At 40.3% G+C, this 19,801-nt stretch overlaps 1 protein-coding gene across 1 annotated transcript in view; it reads right to left on the bottom strand.

Annotated features, from left to right (window-relative positions):
- The window catches only part of PI15 (peptidase inhibitor 15), a gene marked incomplete at both ends in the record, with an annotated part of 28,079 nt that extends 8,528 nt beyond the window's left edge, over window positions 1-19,551 (bottom strand). The window contains one exon of the mRNA XM_081111625.1: window positions 19,279-19,551. Within this exon, the coding sequence (XP_080967751.1) occupies window positions 19,279-19,551 (273 nt within the window). The remainder of the gene's footprint in view (window positions 1-19,278) is intronic.
- Window positions 19,552-19,801: the final 250 nt, after the last annotated feature.

Below are 19,801 nucleotides of genomic sequence, written 5' to 3'. Positions count from 1 at the left end.
ATAAACTCAGAATTATTTAGAAGGATCTGGAATAATTCTGAGGTGAAATGCTACTTCTCCTTTGCCCATGTACAAGGAGCTGTAGCAAGACACACTTTTAGTTATCCAGAATATAATTTTCCCATTTTGTGTGTTAAATTAATGTGGCAAAATATTACATAATATCATTTTAATAAATAATGTTAAATACAGTATCAAAAATGAGAATAATGTTCATTCTATAATATTTTATGAGCTAGTGTCTGTGTATTTGTTTTTCTCTAAATTGATATCATACTCTTTTACAATTATGAAAAAGATTTTGTACTACTATTTTATAGTTAATTTCTTAGCTCAGTAAAATCACTATTTGACAGAAATTATATGAGTCACTATTTCAAACTTCTTTGTTTTGTTTGTAAAAATCGGGCAAAGTATACCAACAACATATAATAAATTTATAATGAAAATTATAGAATCATAGGACTGAAATGAACTTTTAAAAGCATTTGTTTGGTGAACTCATCTATTATCTATTCTTCTGATGTTTGTGAATAAAATATGGGTTATAGTTCATCAAAATACAAAACAACACAATTAATTCACAAAGGAGTTCCAGATGGAATAGCATCGACCCAATTTGTCCCCTGGAGGGTTCTTAACTAATTGTAGTCACTTGAGCAAAAAATGCATCCAAATATACAGTGTGCACGCCAATCAGTAACTGCTAAAAACACTTAGAGTCTTGTCCTGAATATCAGCATAGCATGGCACAAATAGCATTGACCTAAGAGTAAAGAATACTGTGTTCTAACCCTGATTCTGCTGCTAACATCATCTGAGGGCATGTTCACTATTCTTTCTGTCTCCCACGTAATTCACCTGTGAAATAAGACTGAATGAAGTCATCTTTAAGGTACCTTTCATCTTCAACTGCTCATGACTTAATATACTTGAGTAGCCCAGCACAGAGCCAGGAAGATCTGTGATTTATGTGTGTTCTATGGGTCTATGATTTACTCAGTGCTAGCCCTTCCCATTCCCCAGAGAGAGTAAAACTCCTTTTCAGAATTACTGAAAACATTTAAGGCAGTTGAGGATTTGAAAAATAATTTAGCATATATAATCCTATCTTTACACTCATTCACATATTTAAAAACAAAATATTGTATATGTCAAAAAGATAAACCATAAGTTTATGCCTGAACAGTATCTTAACGTGATAATTCTTTTTAACTGTGATAGGGGATTTTGATGGGAAGAAAAAATATTATTACTGCTTGATGCCTACTTTTTTTAGGGGTTTCTATGTACAAAAGTCACCATTACAATTTTGGAGAAAATAGTTGTGGGAGAGGAGGAATAAGGACTGTCTGTCTGTCTGTCTCTCTCTCTCTCTTCCTTCCTTCCTCCCTCCCTGGTATTAACTTTTAGGGAACTGATGGCAGGGGTTTCTGTCTGTCTCCATGTCCCTGAAGGAAGGTGCTGGAAGCTTGGTGGGCACTGGCCAGGTCCCACACAGACAGTGGGTCACTTTCCCTCCCTATGCAAGAGATGATCAACTCTCCCTTTGATGCCCACTACAAAGTCAGAAGGTCCTGCACTCTTTCTTGCCTCTCTGTCCCCAAGCAGGACCCACACCCGTCCTGTAGAGAGAGGCATATCCAGCTGGAGTAGGGAGCGCTGAAATGTGAGGGTTACATCAATCACGTCTATTGGTAAAATTGAGACCTGCCTTCACTGCCTCTGTCTTTCTTCATTGCTTACCACTCCCATGAGAAAGTGAGTAAATTACGTATCCCCTGATCTTTGTGGTATTTGATTGTATTAATTTGATGAGAGGTCTTTGAGGTTGGAAAATAGCAAGCAATGATACTTTATTTAATAACAATAGGAAATTTCAACAAAAAACTGGGGCCTGTAGGGAGTGGCCCAATATTATCTATTCTTTCTTAATGGCCCAATAATTATCTGTTCTTTCTTAATCAGAAGCTCTGAACTACAATGAATGTTGCCAGTATAACCATGTGAAAGAATTTTAACAACTTACAGAAGTTCAGGGCCCTGGCCAGTTTGGCTCAGTGGATAGAGGGTCAGCCCATGGACTGAAGGGTCCAGGTTCAATTCTGGTCAAGGCCACATACCTCGTACCTTGGTTGAAGCTTGATTCTTGGCCCCCACCGGGTCCTGCTGGAGGCAACAAATAGATGTGTCTCTCTCACATCAATGTTTCTCCCTGTGTGTCTCTCCCCCTCACTTCCACTCTATCTAAAAATCAATAGAAAAATATCCTCAGGTGAGGATCAACAGCAACAACAAAAAATTCAGGGAATGAAGATGAAAATTGCTAAGCATTTAAGTTGATATATAGGGTGTCCCCCTAAAATGTGTACATGCACTTTGAATAATTAGTAAGCCAGTGCTTATTAAAGTACATTTCATTTTTAAAATTGAGCTAAAATCAGAAGTTAAAGTGTGTATACATTTTTTTGGGACACCCTGTATACCTTTCTGTTTGCTTGATGGGCATCTGCTGAATCTCTCTGAGTACCTGTGGCATTTATTTGAGATGGCTTTAATATTATCCCCTACAAATACAGCAACAGAACAAAGGGCACCCAGGTGACTCACTTAATGTTCTGTGGAATTCCTAGTAAACATACAATATATTATTCTCTGTTGGTGAAAAAAAAAACTGAACACCTGATACTTAGCTTTCATTCAACCAGATTCAACATTCTGTATTCCCTATAAATAGATAAGATACTTTCAAAGGTAAGTTAGTTGTGGCACTTAAAATCTGATCTTGCCTCCTAAAAATGAGGCAAAAATTAAGAATATGTATGGATACAAAAAGATATTTACTGGACCCACTAGAGGATACTATAATTAAATCAGGTAAATCACAAAATAAATATAGTTTAAGACAATGTTGGAGCATGCGTATACTTGTAGGTGTACCCTATTGACCCAAGTGGTTTTCTTCCATTCTTTGTTGTTAAGAACCATTTAGTTGCTCAGCTCATAAACTGATTTAGCTTTGGGCTCAAATGTTCACCATGAGCTATTCTGCTTATAAAGTCAGCACCTTGTCTGTGGCAACCACATAGTTGGACTGAGCCATGAGAAATACCCTGGATTCAAGCTGATGTCATGTAAATATCTAAAAGGCTTGTGGCTCCAAGGGAGAGAAGGGATGTGACAAGAATGCAGATTCTCAGCAAGTTCAGAGGTCTTTAGAGCTTGAGCCAAAGACATACAAAACCGAGTGAAAGGATTTTCCATCACGGGAGAAGGTTGTTGACACTCTCAAGTGGACAGACGAACTAGCGAATGATACACTCCGGCCAGGGGGGAGGTTGTTTTCTCGGCCGTTTCTGTAAGCTTGGTATCCACAACAGTGTCGCAGCCAGATTCAGGGAGCATGGTGCCATCTGAATCTCTCTTCTTAAGCCCCAGTCAATATCTCTGGACGACAAGAATTGAGTCTAGCTGGATGGCAACCTAAAATTACTTGGGAATATATCCCTAACAGTATTTGAGGTGACAGACCTTTTTTAAGTGGGTAATATCTTTCAATTCCAAACATAAGAATTAAATGTAGAAGTATTTGAAAGAATCAAATTGAAGTTATTAAAAAGGATAGCTATGTCTGGATGAAGAACCTGTGCATATTTGATAGTATTAAGATTTTTGCCGAAACCGGTTTGGCTCAGTGGATAGAGCGTCAGCCTGCGGACTGAGAGGTCCCGGGTTCGATTCCGGTCAAGGGCATGTACCTGAGTTGCAGGCACATCCCCGGTGGGGGATGTGCAAGAGGCAGCTGATCGATGTTTCTCTCTCATCGATGTTTCTAACTCTCTCTATCTCTCTCCCTTCCTCTCTGTGAAAAATCAATAAAATGTATTAAAATAAATAAATAAAATGTACATTACAAAATACACACACATAAACATCACATCCTTTAAAAAAAAAAAAAAAAAAAAGATTTTTAATGGTTAAAGAATGTGGCTTATTAAAGCAACAGGTTAGCCTTGTAATTTCAATAAATATATCAACGAGTAATTATTTATATTTGTGATTTTAAGTTGAAAATTAGAAGACTTGTTAAATTTTTTTAAACAGTATTGCAAAATTTAGAACTTGAGAGTCACTGTGTACCTTAGACTTTTAAGACATTACCTATATAGAAATTATTATTTTCAATCAATTAACTGAAATACTTTAAAAATCAAACATATTAAAACTATCAATGCTATTTTGAGATATTTAATTTTTAAAATTTGTTAGTAACAAACGTTAAGGAAATGTGATTGTCAAAGTTTGCTAACTCTATGGATACAACCAGAGATTAGGAAATGTAAGCTAAGTTAAGGAAGAACCAGGAATATTACTTGAGAAAGCAAAATATACCTCTTGACAAATATAATACACAATTGGAATCCATCTTCAAAGATAACAAATGTTAAATAAAAAAAAACGTACTTTGAATCTTTGGAGATGTATTTCTAAAATGGTATGATAGTAATGGTATGATAGTAATGGAGACAGTATGGCATATGCTGTAGACACTATTTTCCTGGAAATTTATGTGGTCATTCCTTGTATATTAAGATAAGAAGTAAAGTCAATTTAGATAGACACGTTTTGGAGTTTTTAAAAAATAATTTAGCTAGGACTGTTTGATCTTTTCCTGTGTTGGTCAGATTGGGGAAGGAGTATTGACTTACAGAAGTGGGAAAGAGCCATTAAAAAGAAGTTAAGTGATGACAAAATTATTTCCTCTGAGGGCAAAAAAAATATGCTTTTAATACACTTTAACAGCTTTAAATCATGGGCATGATTGCAGTTCTGTTTTAAAATTGATGGGTTCATTCCCAGTAGGTAGAAATGCATGTGAAATGCCAGTAAAGAAAACTCAGAGTTGAGGCCCAGGGTTAACCAGACAGGAGGGCAGAAATGAGTATTGGGAAGGAAGGCTGGGGTAGGGTGAAGTGCGGTAGGACAGAGAAAGAGGAAGGGAAATTTCTGGTGTTCATTAGATTAATTAAATGATTTTAAACTGATTCTACTTTATAAGAGAAGTAGAGAGTTAAAGGAACTTGATTAAAAAATTCTCTGAAGCCACAACCATACCTATAAAAGATGGAACCAAATTATATCATAAAATATCTAAGTCGGGTCCTAAGCATTTGGTAAATGTTTAAAAGAAGATAATGAAGACTTCCCTCAGGTAAGATGAATGCCACCTTGCAGGTAGGTGGGGTAAATTTCTGTAAAGAGATGATGTAAAGTGCACTTTTTTGGAAGGATCATTGCTAACAGCATACATTTCTTAAAAACAAACCAATAAAGCCCTTTTTCCTCATCCCGTTTTGTCTTCCAATTATTGCAGTATTCTTCTCCTTCTAACAATAAAATTCCATGAGAGTTGTCTTAATTGAGAATTTCCAGTTTTTCTTCTTTTATTCTTTTTTGAGCCCCACATAGAGATTCCCCACTCCACCTCCACTCTACCCAACTGCTCTCCTCAATGGCCTGGTCACCAACTTCCTTGGTCTATCAGCAGCTCTTGGCATGATCTAGCCAGGGGAGGGCAAACTTTTTGACTCGAGGGCCACAATGGGTTCTTAAACTGGACCGGAGGGCCGGAACAAAAGCATGGATGGAGTGTTTGTGTGAACTAATATAAATTCAAAGTAAACATCATTACATAAAAGGGTACGGTCTTTTTTTTTTTTTTAGTTTTATTCATTTCAAACGGGCCAGATCTGGCGAATGGGCCGTAGTTTGCCCACGGCTGATAGCCACTTGCTCCTCCTGGACACTCCCCCATTCCTTTGTCCTTGGTCTCACCACCCCGTACTTGCCTTGTTGAGCTCTGGTTGCTGATTTTCCATGTTTGGTGGTTCCTCCTCATCCCTCCAACCTCTATGTGCTGGAGGGGTCCCAGGGCAGAGAGTCAGCCTCTCTCTCTCTCTCTCTCTCTCTCTCTCTCTCTCTCTCTCTCTCTCTCCTGCTTTATCTGTATTCACTGCCTACATAATCTCCTTCAGTCTTATGGATTGACATGCCATTTACATGCTATTGACATTATCACTCCAAATTATATCTCTAAACCTCTCACTTGAATTCCAAACCTAGGTACTTTAAGCCTCAACCTAACTTGTTCAGAGTTGAGCTCCAAATACTCACAACCCTGCCCCACTTCCCACCCATAACCTGCAGTCTTCCTCCTGTCAGCAAATGGCATAGCCCGTCTTCTAGTTCCGGAGTCACCAATCTGTCCCCTTGCCTGTTCATGTATATCTATGGCTGTTTCCAAACTACAACTGCTCTTGTATTGCTCAGGCTAAAAATCTAGTAGTCAACTCTGTGCTTTCTTGGTTTCATAATCTTTATCTGCTCCACCGGCAAATCTTGTTGATCCTGCCTTCAAACTGCTGTATATACAAAAGATAAGTAGTGAGTGCCACCACTATTGCCGCACCTGGTCAAAGCCACCTTCATTTCTTATCGGGATTCCTGAAAGGGGCTTTTAACTGAGGGAGTGACCCATATGTATAAATAAACGAGGGCATGAATAAAAGCGAAAAAAATAAATTTAGGATTTGAGGTAAAAGTACTTAAATAAGATTGGTGATTAGGAAAAAATGGAAAAATTTTGAGTGCTTTAAATCTATGCATGGCTGTAAAACTACTTCAGCCAAGTGCTGAAAATGTCCAAACTCTTTAAATATAATTAAACTAAATGATTGCATTGTGGGGATGGTCTACCCATGAGGATGACTAAATGTAGTATTGGGTATAAGATTACAAAGTGCACCTGCTGCTTGACCTCTGGACAGTTATATGGAGAGAGAGAGAGAGAGAGAGAGAGAGAGAGAGAGAGAGAGAGAGAGACTCAGAAATAAGTGAATTTGCTGCACCCAAAGAGGCTACCCCTCCCCTCTCTAAGCAATTGCTAACAAGCAGGAAGTGGACTCAGTCTCTCTAGACATTACCATTTTCAGGATAATCTAGAAATCCTGATATACATGTGAAATATATCAACTTTTACATGTAGGCAGTTAACTTTTAAAAATACAAAATTATGTACAGTTCAATACCATACAGAGCAAATTAAACATACCTACTAGAGTGGTTGATGGGCCTGCAGGTTATGAACTTTAATGTAGGGTGTCATTGTCACCATTCCACATACACCAATGAGTCCTCTTCCCATCCATGGATGGTGGCAGGACATAGCAACCCTGTACCTGCATTTGCCTCAAACCTCCTCGCAATAGACTTACCACATGGGGAAGGCTGCTTTGTCCTCAACAATGGAAAGTGCAAGAATGCAAGTTTCCATTTTAACCAATAGGATTCTAGGTAAGTGATTCATCTAGACAGCCAGTAAATGAATATCTATTGGGAGGCACTGGGTACTATGAATTCAACTGTCAACAAGACTAACAGGGACTCTGCCTTGCAGCTTAGGGAAGAGACAGGCAACAAAAGCACTACCAAACAAATAAGCAAATAATTTCAAATGACAATAAATTACATACATTTAGCATTATACAATTCAATATACGTATATGGGGGTGGGGATGGGGAAAAGTGGGCTTACAGTTGTAATACAAATGAATAATACAATTTTAATAAATAAACATACAAAAATAAACTGTGTTTCATGTACTCACAACTGTAAACCTACTTCTGCCCATCCCTGTATAACAGATACAATGCATTCTATGAAGAAGCTCTGAGAAAACCATGTGCCACTAAGTTTGTTTCCTTTGAAGTGTCCTTAGTCAATCAAGTACATTCCCATGTAAGCCTCATCCCATGTCACACACATCTGTAGCTCCCCCAGACATGCTATGTTTGGAAACAGGTGTTGAGTGAGCATTCAGTGACATTTTGTGATGATATAGCAAGTAGCACTGGAATAATTCCTTTGGGTTAGCCTCATCCTTGTTTCAGTGTATAGTCTCTCATTAAATAAGTGGATATTTGAGCCACAAAATACTTTTCTCAGCTCAGTTTTGTGTTCTGAACCATGACATGAGATAATTCTTAAAGCATGTGTTAGAGTTCTCACCTGGGAACTTACTCCAGGATCCCCAGGGGAAGCTTTGAGAAGAGATGCCTCACCCACCCCTGGACCAGAGTTGGGCATCTTGACTGTGTATTGCAAAGTGGTTCTGCTCTTGTGGGCAACAAGTTATCTAAAGCCCTACTTAAGGGGGGGGGTGTCATTCTGATCATGAAGAACTTTGGGCCTCCTCTCTCATATCTCACCCCTACTCATCCCTCTTTCCCCACTGCACTCACACACCCCATGAGGGGCTTTGGAAGAAGGGGCATTTCTGGTAGTTAATGTCTGTTAATTTTCACTTTATGAGCCCTCATATTCATATCCTTTCTTTCAGCCCTGGTCTGTTATTGATTCATGTACCTGGTGACAGCGAGATGCTCTGTGAGGATGTCTGCTATGTGTGCACATGAAAGATTTATGGGTACGAGGGGTAGAAAACAGTCCTGAATGCTGCTGTACAAATAAGCTGATATCACACATTCTGAGAACAATCATTCCAGGGGAGGGGACATGTAGTCTGCAGCTTCATGGGTACGAATACTGAGATGACAGATGGTGTTCATAGTGCCTGTTTAGACAACATGGGAACTCTAAATGGATTTACTAACTGAGGTATCAAAAGTAACCTATGGAAGAACAGTGTGCATCACTTCCTGAAAAGTCTAAAAACTGGAAAGAAAGGCTTTAAAAATGTAAAGTAAGGCAATCTCTTTGCATTATAATCTCACACTTGTACTTAAAACACTCATTTGACCTACACATGACTTAGTGAATGAAGTTGCGGGAGACTTTGGCCACCACATCTGCCAACCTCCCTTGAGGGTGCATCTGCAGAAGCAGAACAAATGGGGACCAATGTGTCATCACCACTCTGCGCTGGTCAGGCCACCTCCATTCCAGGCACCTCGCTGTCAGAATAACACACACAGGTTAGAACCCAACCAGGGATACCAACCAGGTGAAAGCCCGTCTTTGACCAGAGCCACACTGCTTCCCAGGAGTAAGGGGCGAGGGAGTACCTCGAATCTCCATCTCCTTAACGACACAACTCTTACCTTTCTCAGGATTTTCAGAAAGCAAACCTCTTTGTGCAATCTTCCCTGATAGGCAACACTCTGGAGGCCAGAAGTGGTGTAGACAGCAGGTATTGAACACAAAAGGTCTAGAGGCTAAGAAAGAGCTGGGTGACTGGGGTCAGGGGTCAAAGACATAGATGCTCACAGCCTCCAAAGACCTGAAGCACTATTCTAATGCAGAATTTCCCACATGGTGTCCAAGGAAGAATGCAGGCAGCAAGGTTCAATGCCACGGGAAGAAATACTTTCTAATATTCAGTGTTGTCCTCAGATGAAATGCATGTAGAGAAAGGTCCTAGAGCAGGAGATGAACACATGCAGGGGAGTGTGTATTGCTGACTTTCCAAGCATGGACTTTGGGGTCAGGCAGAACTGTGTTCTTAACCTTTTGACCTGCTCTCCAGGTTCAGGTTTCCTGTCTGACTGTGGTGAAGGCTGGGTGAGCTAGTGATTGAGAGCATGGAGCCCAGCTCGAGCAGCGCAAGGGTGTATGTAATGGTGGATGCTATTAGTACTGGGGGTCCAGGCCCTGGATGGTAGTGAATGAGAAAGCCGCCCCAAATGGGAAGCAGTGAGGTGCCCTTTGATCACATCATCTGGCAGCCTAAAGTTTGAGAGCCATCAAGCTTTCATCTCAGCTAAGCGTGTAAGCAGATAAAGGAAAGCCAGGCAAACCCTAAAGCAACTAAATAATTAGAAGCAGAATTATGTCTAGATAACAAGGAACTTGCTTCTGGGGAAAAATAACATCAGACAGTGGGACATAAAAATTAGAGGGATTTTAGAAGTGTTAAAATTTGTGAATTCCCCAACTTAAACCCATCTTTCACATATGTTGTGTCTCTAAATTTGAAGACCATTTCATGATGGATTCTAGCAATGCCCTGCTCTCTGGGGAAATACAATGCCCATTGGCTATCATATAATTCCAGAGTTATGAGACAGGAAGACATTTTCACGCGTGGTTAGTTTTTTTCCCCAAACTCAGCTTCACAGCAATCTAAAAAACGGATTCCTTGATTGTTAAACTCTGCTGTGATACACGTGCAAACCCCCTCTCTGGCCATGGCACTGAAGAAGTGGAATGCCTTTCCGCCTACCTACAGCCTGCTGGCAGCTAGATCTCCCTGGAATGCAGAGACCCAGATTGGGTAGAAGGTTCATATTTAATGAAATTATGAAATGTGAATTTGATGCACATTTTAGGAGGAAAAAACATGTGTCCTTAAGTAACATTGCTGGACTGTTTCCGTTTGGAGTATGTGGTGTGAAATTTTAAAAGTCATGAAAAGTTTAGTTTGAAAATACAACTTGTTAGGCATTCTTTCCTCTTTGTGTCCAAAAAAAAAAAAATGCTTGATACTCGATTTTAGACACAATAGGGAGCATAGCCTGGAAACAATGGAGCCCCATCCCTCCAAACCTCACTCTAGGATAGATTTTGTACCAAGCATTCTTTCGTGACCAGTTTGAGCTGTTAGTCTTTCTTCTCATTTCCCCTCCCCACCTTTCTTAAGAAATTCTCACAATTTAACATCTCAGGTTCCGCCCAGCTGTTGAATAGCCACTCACTGGCTATTAAAAGGTTTTCAGATGTACTACACTCAGATGCCACACTAGTCAGCTGCTAGTTTTCTGAAGTGCTTTGGATAGTTTCCAGAAAGACCTTATTCTGAATGTGTCAGAAGGACTCGATGGGTCTGTTGCTATTTAGGCCCCTGAAACAGATTTGAATTCGTGTTGATTTAAGTCTCAGCACTTATTCTTTACAAAACACAAAAACATGAAGCTTTCTTGCAAACATTCTTGAGTTGATTCCCAGACATAAAAACATCCATCCATGCTGTCTCCATGATACTCCCCAACCCCTTATGCAAAATGGTCCATTTTGATGAGCAAAGCATATGCCCACCCAACATTCTTTGTAGTGGAGCAGCGATTTTCAACCCTTTTCATCTCAGGGCACACATAAGCTAATTACTACTATTCTGCAGCACACCAATTTTTTGCCAATCTGACAAAAAAAATAAAGGAGATATAATTTTGATTCATTCACACTGGACAGCTATTATTGTGCTGGCTCTTTTCATTTTTTTTTTTTAATTTGGCAATGTAAGAGAAAAGAAATCAGTGCCCCTGACTAGTTAGGTGCTGCATATTTTAACAATTCTTGCACCAGCTGAAAATTGTCAGGTTTGAAGAATGTTCCCTCCCACACCCACTAGCTACTTCTTTCACCCTCCATAGGTGTGTACCTGGATGGTACACCTGCAGCCCTTATAGATAGCCTGACCCCCACTCTTTACTTTCTGGTCTTCAACTCAACTCAGAAAAACCTAGTTGTTCTGCTCAAAACTGAAGGCAGCTCCTTGCCTGCTTTCTCACACAATCACTTACCCCCATTGACTTGGTCTCTACATGTACTTGGTCACGTCCCTGTGGCCTTAAACTGTATGAGGCTTCAATTATTGCTCACCCAGACTGCCAAGTAAATAATGGCCTCTGAATTGTGCTCCCTGCCTTTACTTCTGCCTTCCTCCAACCCCTTCCTCATGCTGGAGCAATGATGTGAATGAATGATATAACTTCCCTGCTTCAAACCTTCAATGAATGATCTAACTTTGATCTTAGAATAAAACTCAACAAGTTCCCACTTGCCTTCCCAGCCTCATTAAACATCACTTTTTCCTTAATATACTCCCTCCAAGCACCCCCCCCCCAACCCCACCCTTTCAATTTCTATCCTTGCCTGCAACACACCAAGTGCCTTCTTGGAACATGCTCTCACACCTACAACAGGTTCTCTCTTTCCTTAATGCCCTCCTCTATAACTTTTATTTATTTTTCACATTTGATATTTGAAATATTGCCTTTTAGAAGCCTTCCCGGCCTCTCTATCCTAGTCCAAGTCTGGTCTAGGTACACCCCCTGTGATCCCAAAGCACCCCTTAGCACTCAGCTCACTGTGTTCCCACTCACTGGTCTGTGCACAGTGCTCCTACGGAAAGGTGTCCCAGCTCCCCACTCACCCCCTCAGCAGAGTGCCAGGCACCTGGCTAGATACTGCGGGAGGAGAGATTGAATGCTGCATGGCTCTTGCCTACCGAGCACCAGAGCCACATGCTCTTTACACTCATGCCAGTGGACGTACTTCATTCAATTGCTCCATAATATTCACTGAGTGTTCTCTGTAGACCAGGTATGGTCTACCAACACTCAACAGGAATACAATACAATTCTCTTCATGCACTGTTGTATTTGGTCAAGTATCCTTTGCCACAAAAAAAAAAGCACTGTTGACTCTTGGGTAATATGGTCACCCTATATGTGGCCTCTGTGTGTCACGTGTTTACATTTGTGCTTCTTTGGGGTCTATCTTCAAATGGTCTCAAACCAAATGTTCTTAAGCTTCCCTCCCTCAGCTGGCTCCACGCATGGAGAGCTGAGCATACACCACCAAGTGATACTAAGCAACGTGCACCTTGAAAGAAAATTCCTACCAAACGTGCCCAGTCTCCATCTGAAGCCAAGACACTTGAAAGGTTCTGCCTCTAGAGCAGGAATGCGGAGTGCTGGACCCGCGCCTCCTGTCAGCAGCCACCTCCCCGCTCATCGCAGGCTGGCAGCGGCTCTCAGGAGGCCTTCAGCCGCCAGAGAAGCATTCATCGAAAAGATTTAGGTTAGACACATCAAATTTCTCATGTTTATCGCAAGAAATTGAGTTATCTTTCTCGAATGAGAGGAAATGCGCCATCTGGGACAATACATGGTTTTATTTTTTCAGAATAATAAGGGCATCACATGTGTTCAACTATTGAATAAAGAAAAAAAAGTAATTTATATTGTCTACATTCTCTTCTTTGTGAAACCCAAATAAATGAAATCAGCATTTTTCATTATTCCCAAGTCAGAAATCATTGTAGGCAAGTAGTTTATTGGTTATTTCCGAGGGTGAATTAATCTATTCTCCATTCATTCACTTGAGTCATGCTTTCTGTTATGTTACTATCTGCTGTGACTTGGTAACTAGTATTTTTCGCTTTTTCAGAAAAGCATAAGAGGCCGTGTTCCTTTAGCTTTGCCAATAACATCTGCAGGCACCAAACAAATGAAATCGGCCACATTATCAATATAGCTGTGTTAGCTTCTTGAAATTACATTATACCTTTTATTTTCAGCTTTAAGTGCATCCTTATCTTCACACTGCCCCTCACCTGCCTTCCCACCATTCTCTACTACAGTGGTCGGCAAACTGTGGCTCATGAGCCACATGCAGCTCTTTGGCCCCTTGAGTGTGGCTCTTCCACAAAATACCACGTGCGGGTGTGCATGTACAGTGCGATTGAAACTTCGTGGCCCATGCACAGAAGTCAGTATTTTGTGGAAGAGCCACACTCAAGGGGCCAAAGCCGCATGTGGCTCGCGAGCCGCAGTTTGCCAACCACTGCCTAGATGTGAGGATTGCTATCTCACACACTACACTTCAGTTAGTTGTTACTGCCTGTCACTGTATAGATGTAGGTGCCCAGCTCCCTCCTACCTGTGCCTAAAGCAATGGCATCTCTGACTCAGTGGTTGTCACCTCTCCTGTCACTTTCATTGCTGACCAAAGTCCATCAATTGCCAGGATCATCTTTCTAACATGCACTTCTGACCCTGCTCTAAACTCCCACAGACTCTGGAACTCCTTTGTATTAAATGATCCTCAGTCTCCTTTCAAACTCCCCCTAAATCTGGTCGATGGACTGTGAATTCCCCCCTGGCAGTTTTGTTCATGCCTCGCTTTAACCTACCCTAAGAGCCAACCCTGCCCCTTCCTGATCAGGAGTCTCAATGCCCCTCCTCCAAAGAGCTTTTTGATTTTGTCAACTAGAGATTATCACTTCTTTCCTTGACTTCTCCATGGTATTTATCTGGACCTCTTTTATTACATCAGTCTTATGCAGCAGTGTATTATACTGAATTATATGCTTAGTGGTTTTTTTCCTGTTTGTTTTGTTTTCTTTTCTACTGTTTTGTTTTATACTTTAAAGACAGAGATTCATGTTATCTTTGGATCTCATATTCTCAGGGAGGGACTTCAAATTTTCTAAAGTTAATTTACTCAATTGACTTGGATTCAAAGAAGATCCTACAAATTTTACTCCATGTGTGAGTCTTGCAATTTCATTCTTTTGGGGATAATTCTTATTCTAAGAAACTAGTGTGGTTTGTGGTTTAGAGTCATGGTTTAAGCTGCCCTTAGGAAGAATGAAAAGCAGCTGGTGTCCAAGGAGCTCTGGAAATATGTCAATAAACTAATTGGAGAACAGAAGCCAAGAGGAGAGAAGTTTGACTTGCATATCTTAAGCTCTATCTATATAATGACTTTTTTGAAATTATGCAAAACTTATTTTGGGTGCATGTGATAAAATATTGTTATAGATGATAAAATTTCTGTAAAAATATAAATTTTACAGTTGCCCCTTGGTATCTGTGTGAGATTGGTTCTAAGGCTCCTACAGATACCAAAATCCGTGAATGCTCTTTATATTAAACTAGAGGCCTGGTGCACAAAATTTGTGCACTTGGTGAGGGGGGGGTGTCCTAAACCGTCAGTCGGACATCCTTAGTGCTGCCACCACTGCTGCACTTCCAGCTGTGAGCCCAGCTTCTGGCTGAATGGCACGCCCCCTGTGGGAGCCCACTGACCACGAGGGGGCAGCTCCTGAGTTGAGTGTCTGCTCTCTGGTGGTCAGTGTGCATCATAGCAACCGGTAGTTCTGCAGTTTGGTCGATTTGCATATTAGCCTTTTATTATATAGGAATGATCTAGTCTTTGCAGACAGGATACGCACATCCTCCAGATATTTTAAATCATCTCAAGATTGCTTATTATGCCTAATACAATGTTAATACTTGTTTTAATATAATATTTAAGGGATAATTACAAGAAAAAAGTCTACATATTATAGGTCTGACTATATAGCAGAGGTCCTCAAATTACGGCCCGCGGGCCACATGCAAATACAAATATTGTATTTGTTCCCATTTTGTTTTGTTTTTTTACTTCAAAATAAGATATGTGCAGTGTGCATAGGAATTTGTTCATAGTTTTTTTTAAAACTATAGTCCGGCCCTCCAATGGTCTGAGGGACAGTGAACTGGCCCCATGTTTAAAAAGTTTGAGGACCCCTGCTATATAGTATATGTCAGCAACTATGTAATAGGCTATTTCAAATATATTTGATCTGCTGTTGGTTGAATCCATAGTTGGAGAACCCATAGATAGGAGTGCTGACTGTCATATCAAAATTAAAGCTACTTAAAAATAGAGATAACTAAACATAGACTTAGCACCCTGAAAGCTTAAAATGAAGAAGTTTGCAGAAATATACAAATAACTGTAAATCCAATTCCATTTTGATGAGAGCAGTATAATAGACATATAGGTTATGGTACTTCAAAGGAGAAATCAAATGAGGTTGTGATCAAGGGAAATATCAACAAAAGACACACATTCTGATTATAACTTGAAGGGTAGGATTATAGACAATGGCAGACATTAATTAGGAAACATTAGAAGGAGAAGAAATGGCATAGGAAAAGGTTCTGAGAGAGAAGTTGGGATGAGAGAGATTACCAATCAATCTGGTGCCATTAGGAAAAGCCCTGAGCTAAAGACTGCCTTCTATGAGGCTCCCATAGTGATATAACTCACTGATGGGGACAATTTGGACACTTGGCTGGTGGCCATAGTGAGCTAAGTGTCCCAAGTTATTGAGATACAGAGTAGAGCTGGGAACTGAACTCATTTTCAAATTGCTCATAATCCAAATCAACGTTGAGCAAGTTAAAACAAAGATAACTGTTCAATTGAGATCTTCATTTTTCACCTGCGCTTAGAGATTAAAGTCAACTACATCCTGACCTCCAAGCTACCTATTATATTGTACCTCCCTCAATAGTTTCTCTGAGTCTTCTTGAGGGGTCCATTGAATTATTTCCATGGGTCAGTTTACTCAGGGAGGTCTACAATTTCACTACATGAAGCATATTTTTTAATGGAACTAATAAATTTCCTGTCTCAGGGCCTTTGTCCTTCCTTACTCTTGCCTCTGCTGGGAATGATCTCCTCTCACCTATCAGTGTGGCTACCTCCCTCCTCTCTCTCCAGGATACTCTCACTGAGCTCTTCTCTGATCACCTTATGGAATTTCACAACCTCACCACAATCAGCTTCCTGTTTCTTCATAATCTTATTATCTTCTGATGTACTGTGAACTTTATATAGTTATCTTGTTTATCGTCTGATTCCCCACCCCAGATGGCTAAGGAGTGTCTGTTTTATTCATGAATGTTTCCCTAATGCTTAGAATAGGGCCTACGTATTAAATGAATAAATACTTATGCAAATGAACTATATGCAGTGTTTATTTTTAATACATTTTTATTTATTTTAGAGAGAGAGAGAGAGAGAGAGAGAGAAAGAGAGAGAAAGGGAGATGAAGAGAGAAATATGCATGCAAGCTCAGAACATCGATCGTTCCTCCTGGCTGCTTCCTGCATGCTCCCTACTGGGGAGCAAGCCTACAACCCAGGAATGTGCTCTGACCTGGAATTGAACCAGTGACTTCTTGGTGCATGGGATGACACTCAACCAACTGAGCCATACTGGCTAGAGTTAAATGCAGTTTTTACATGATAATTGAGACAGTCATATGTTGCTTTATAGGACTTAACTGTTCTAACTACTATTTTTCATTAACTTTCCTGAGTTAAGGAGGATTTATAGAGCATCTATCATCTAACCAGCACTGAATCTGGTTCTTAAAAAGTAAATTATATATAATAGCTCCTGTATTTGAAAAAAAAGGGGGGGGGGATGGCAAATAAAATATGAATGCTATAGGATTTCAGTTGGCAATGTAAAGCAGGACACAAAGATATCCCAATATCTCCGGAGGGTTCCTCTAGTAGAATGCTTGCTAGATCTAAATACACATACATAGATGCTCCCAGTACAGGCATGGGCTTTGGAATTACACAGACCTAAATTCTAATCCCAGTGATCTGGTTCCATATGGATAACAACCCACACCACCTTGGCCTATTCATGAACTTCTCTGGGTCTCCGTGATTTCAAGGGTAAAAGGAAGACCATAGTCTTAACCTCACAGGGAAAATGTGAGCTATCAAATGAGGTCATCTGTGGAAACAATTAACCAAGTCCTTGGCACATAGAAGCAATTAAATGAATAACATGTGGAATTAATTAATTCTTGATCAGTGGAGAAAGATATAACTAGAAAAATGTGGCTTTCTTCATTCTATTTCTACTGTGTTGTACCCCACCTATGCCTTTATTCATGATGGTTCCTCTTCATATCATAAAAATGGTGAATTGCATCATGTACTGACGGGTTCTTATGTAAATTATCATTCCCATTTTACAGTTAAGAAAATTGAGGCTCAGCAGTTTAAGTAATGTATACAAGACAATGAAGTAAGCAGCAGAGTTAGGATTTCAACCCAGATGAGCTTATCTCCAAAGCCTGTTCTGTTGTCTTGAGTCTCTGACTGCGTAGTAGCTATGTGATCCCCGCCCTAAACCCACAATCTGGATATTACACTTTTCTGAGTTCAATAGAACCTTATGCAGATTACTCCATAATTGAGGGTAATTTTGAAAACATATTTGTTTCTCTTCTTTCTATGTCTATACGTCACCTTCTAGAAACACCTCTTCAATGTGCATAACTCTTACTACTTTAGATCTTGAATAGGTTTTCGCTGGGCACCTTTCACAAGAAGTTCATGGAAACCCATGAAAGTTAATGTTTATTGAACATCTATTTTGCAGTAGGCTTTGGTCTAATTGCTCTACCACTCAACTTATACATTCCTCATAACAACCCTGTATAGCAGATACTACCTTTACCTTCATATTAGAGATGATGAAATGAATGAGGTAGTGAATTCACTCAGCTTATATCCCAGGACTGGGGTTTAAACCCACACATTTCGATTCCAGAATTCATAGTCTTAATCATGAGGCTATATTGCCCCTTATGCACTAGGACTGATTACATCTCCTTTTCCTATTTCTTTAAAAATCCAAGGAACATGCATTTTTATAGAGTCTAAACTGCACTCTTCTGAACTATGACTCTCCTACGCTTGGCAAGCCTTTGATTTCCCTCTGACAGTGATAGCTGCAATTAGTCAAACTTAAAAAGCAGACTTGAATAAAATAGATGGAATTTATAATCTGATCGGAATCCCAAAATTTTAGGTCAGCACTTATGAAGAGTTGTTAGTGGTATCTCCCCCCCACCCCACCCCCACAAACCCATCTTAGAAACACCATATCGGTGGTCTCCATTGCCTTAAATAGGCTCCAAGCTGTGCTCTTAGAAGGTACTGGAATTTAAACCATAACCTTGCATAAATTCAAAACCAAAGAGAAACATTAAAAAGACATCTATCCTTTCATACCATCCCAATTTGAAACGTTCTAAGTAAAATGATTTCAGCCCAGAGAGCCTATTTTAAGAGAGAGCAAAGAATGTGTTCAGAGCAAGCTGGAACAGCACGCATTCAGTGCACACTGGCTCCCCTGCTCTCTGCGGGGCAGAGCAGTAAATCACCGGGAGGCAAGAGCAGCGTGTTCCCTGAGCACACTGTACATGAGCATCAGAAATGCTCTGTCCAAGAAAGGGAAAGGACTCCTACCCAGACAATAAATCATGCCCACGAAACCTATAATTTGAAAAAAAAATGATTTTCAATAAATGTCTTAACTGGGACATTTGGCTATCAGCTAAACAAAGCCCCCAAAATTTTCCATGAATTTTTTTTTTAAAGTGGACCTTCCAACCGTGACCAGTCAACACACCTCCCTCTTTACCTTTGTTTCTTATATAAGATCTGATTCATGGATGGTTCTGGAACCCACAAAAGTTCATGAGACACCCCCCCCCCCTTTCCTTCTGTAATAGGACAGCACCTAAGTTTACCAGGCACACAGGACTGGTTCTTGGAAGCAGGTAAAAAGCGCCCCGCATCTCATACAGACACTCTTTAGGTTCCTCTCATGTACGATTGGAACAAAGCATTCTCACCCAGGACCAGGACATACAGAAAAATTCCTCTTACCATGTATTCCATGTTGGCGGCCGGTGGGAACACTTTGCCCCGGACCTGGTTATGGTAGTCAAGGATGGCGATCATGTCATTTTGCGAAATGTAGCGCTTCCGCCTGGCTTTGGGGATGTCCGCAGAATCGAGCTGAGCTTTCAGAGCGGCTTCAATATCAGTGAAATTATTGGTTGGCGAGGATGAGTCAGTGGAATTGAGTAAGACAACAGCACTTGCCTCACACAGAAGGGAGAACAGGAGCGCGCCGCTGACGGCAGAGGTTGCTGTCATTTTGAGGCTGGAGGAAGGCACCCAGTTCCCTTTGCTTGAAACCAGAAAGGTAGAATTAGGGTCGAGGAAAGGGGGGAAATGGGCCCGAGAACGTGAATGTACAAGTTGTTATTTGGGAGCATTGCTTGCTTTGGTTTTTCTCCAAAAAAATAAAAATAAAAAAAATTAAAAATCCAAGCACATGTTGAATTCAAGCCTAGGAGACCACCTATAGTAGCCTCTTTGCATTTTGCTTGGTGTTAATGAGACA

Source organism: Myotis nattereri (genome assembly GCF_964212035.1).
Source record: "Myotis nattereri genome assembly, chromosome: 17".
NCBI classification, from domain to species: domain Eukaryota; kingdom Metazoa; phylum Chordata; class Mammalia; order Chiroptera; family Vespertilionidae; genus Myotis; species Myotis nattereri.
This window is presented reverse-complemented; position numbering and strand designations above follow the sequence as displayed.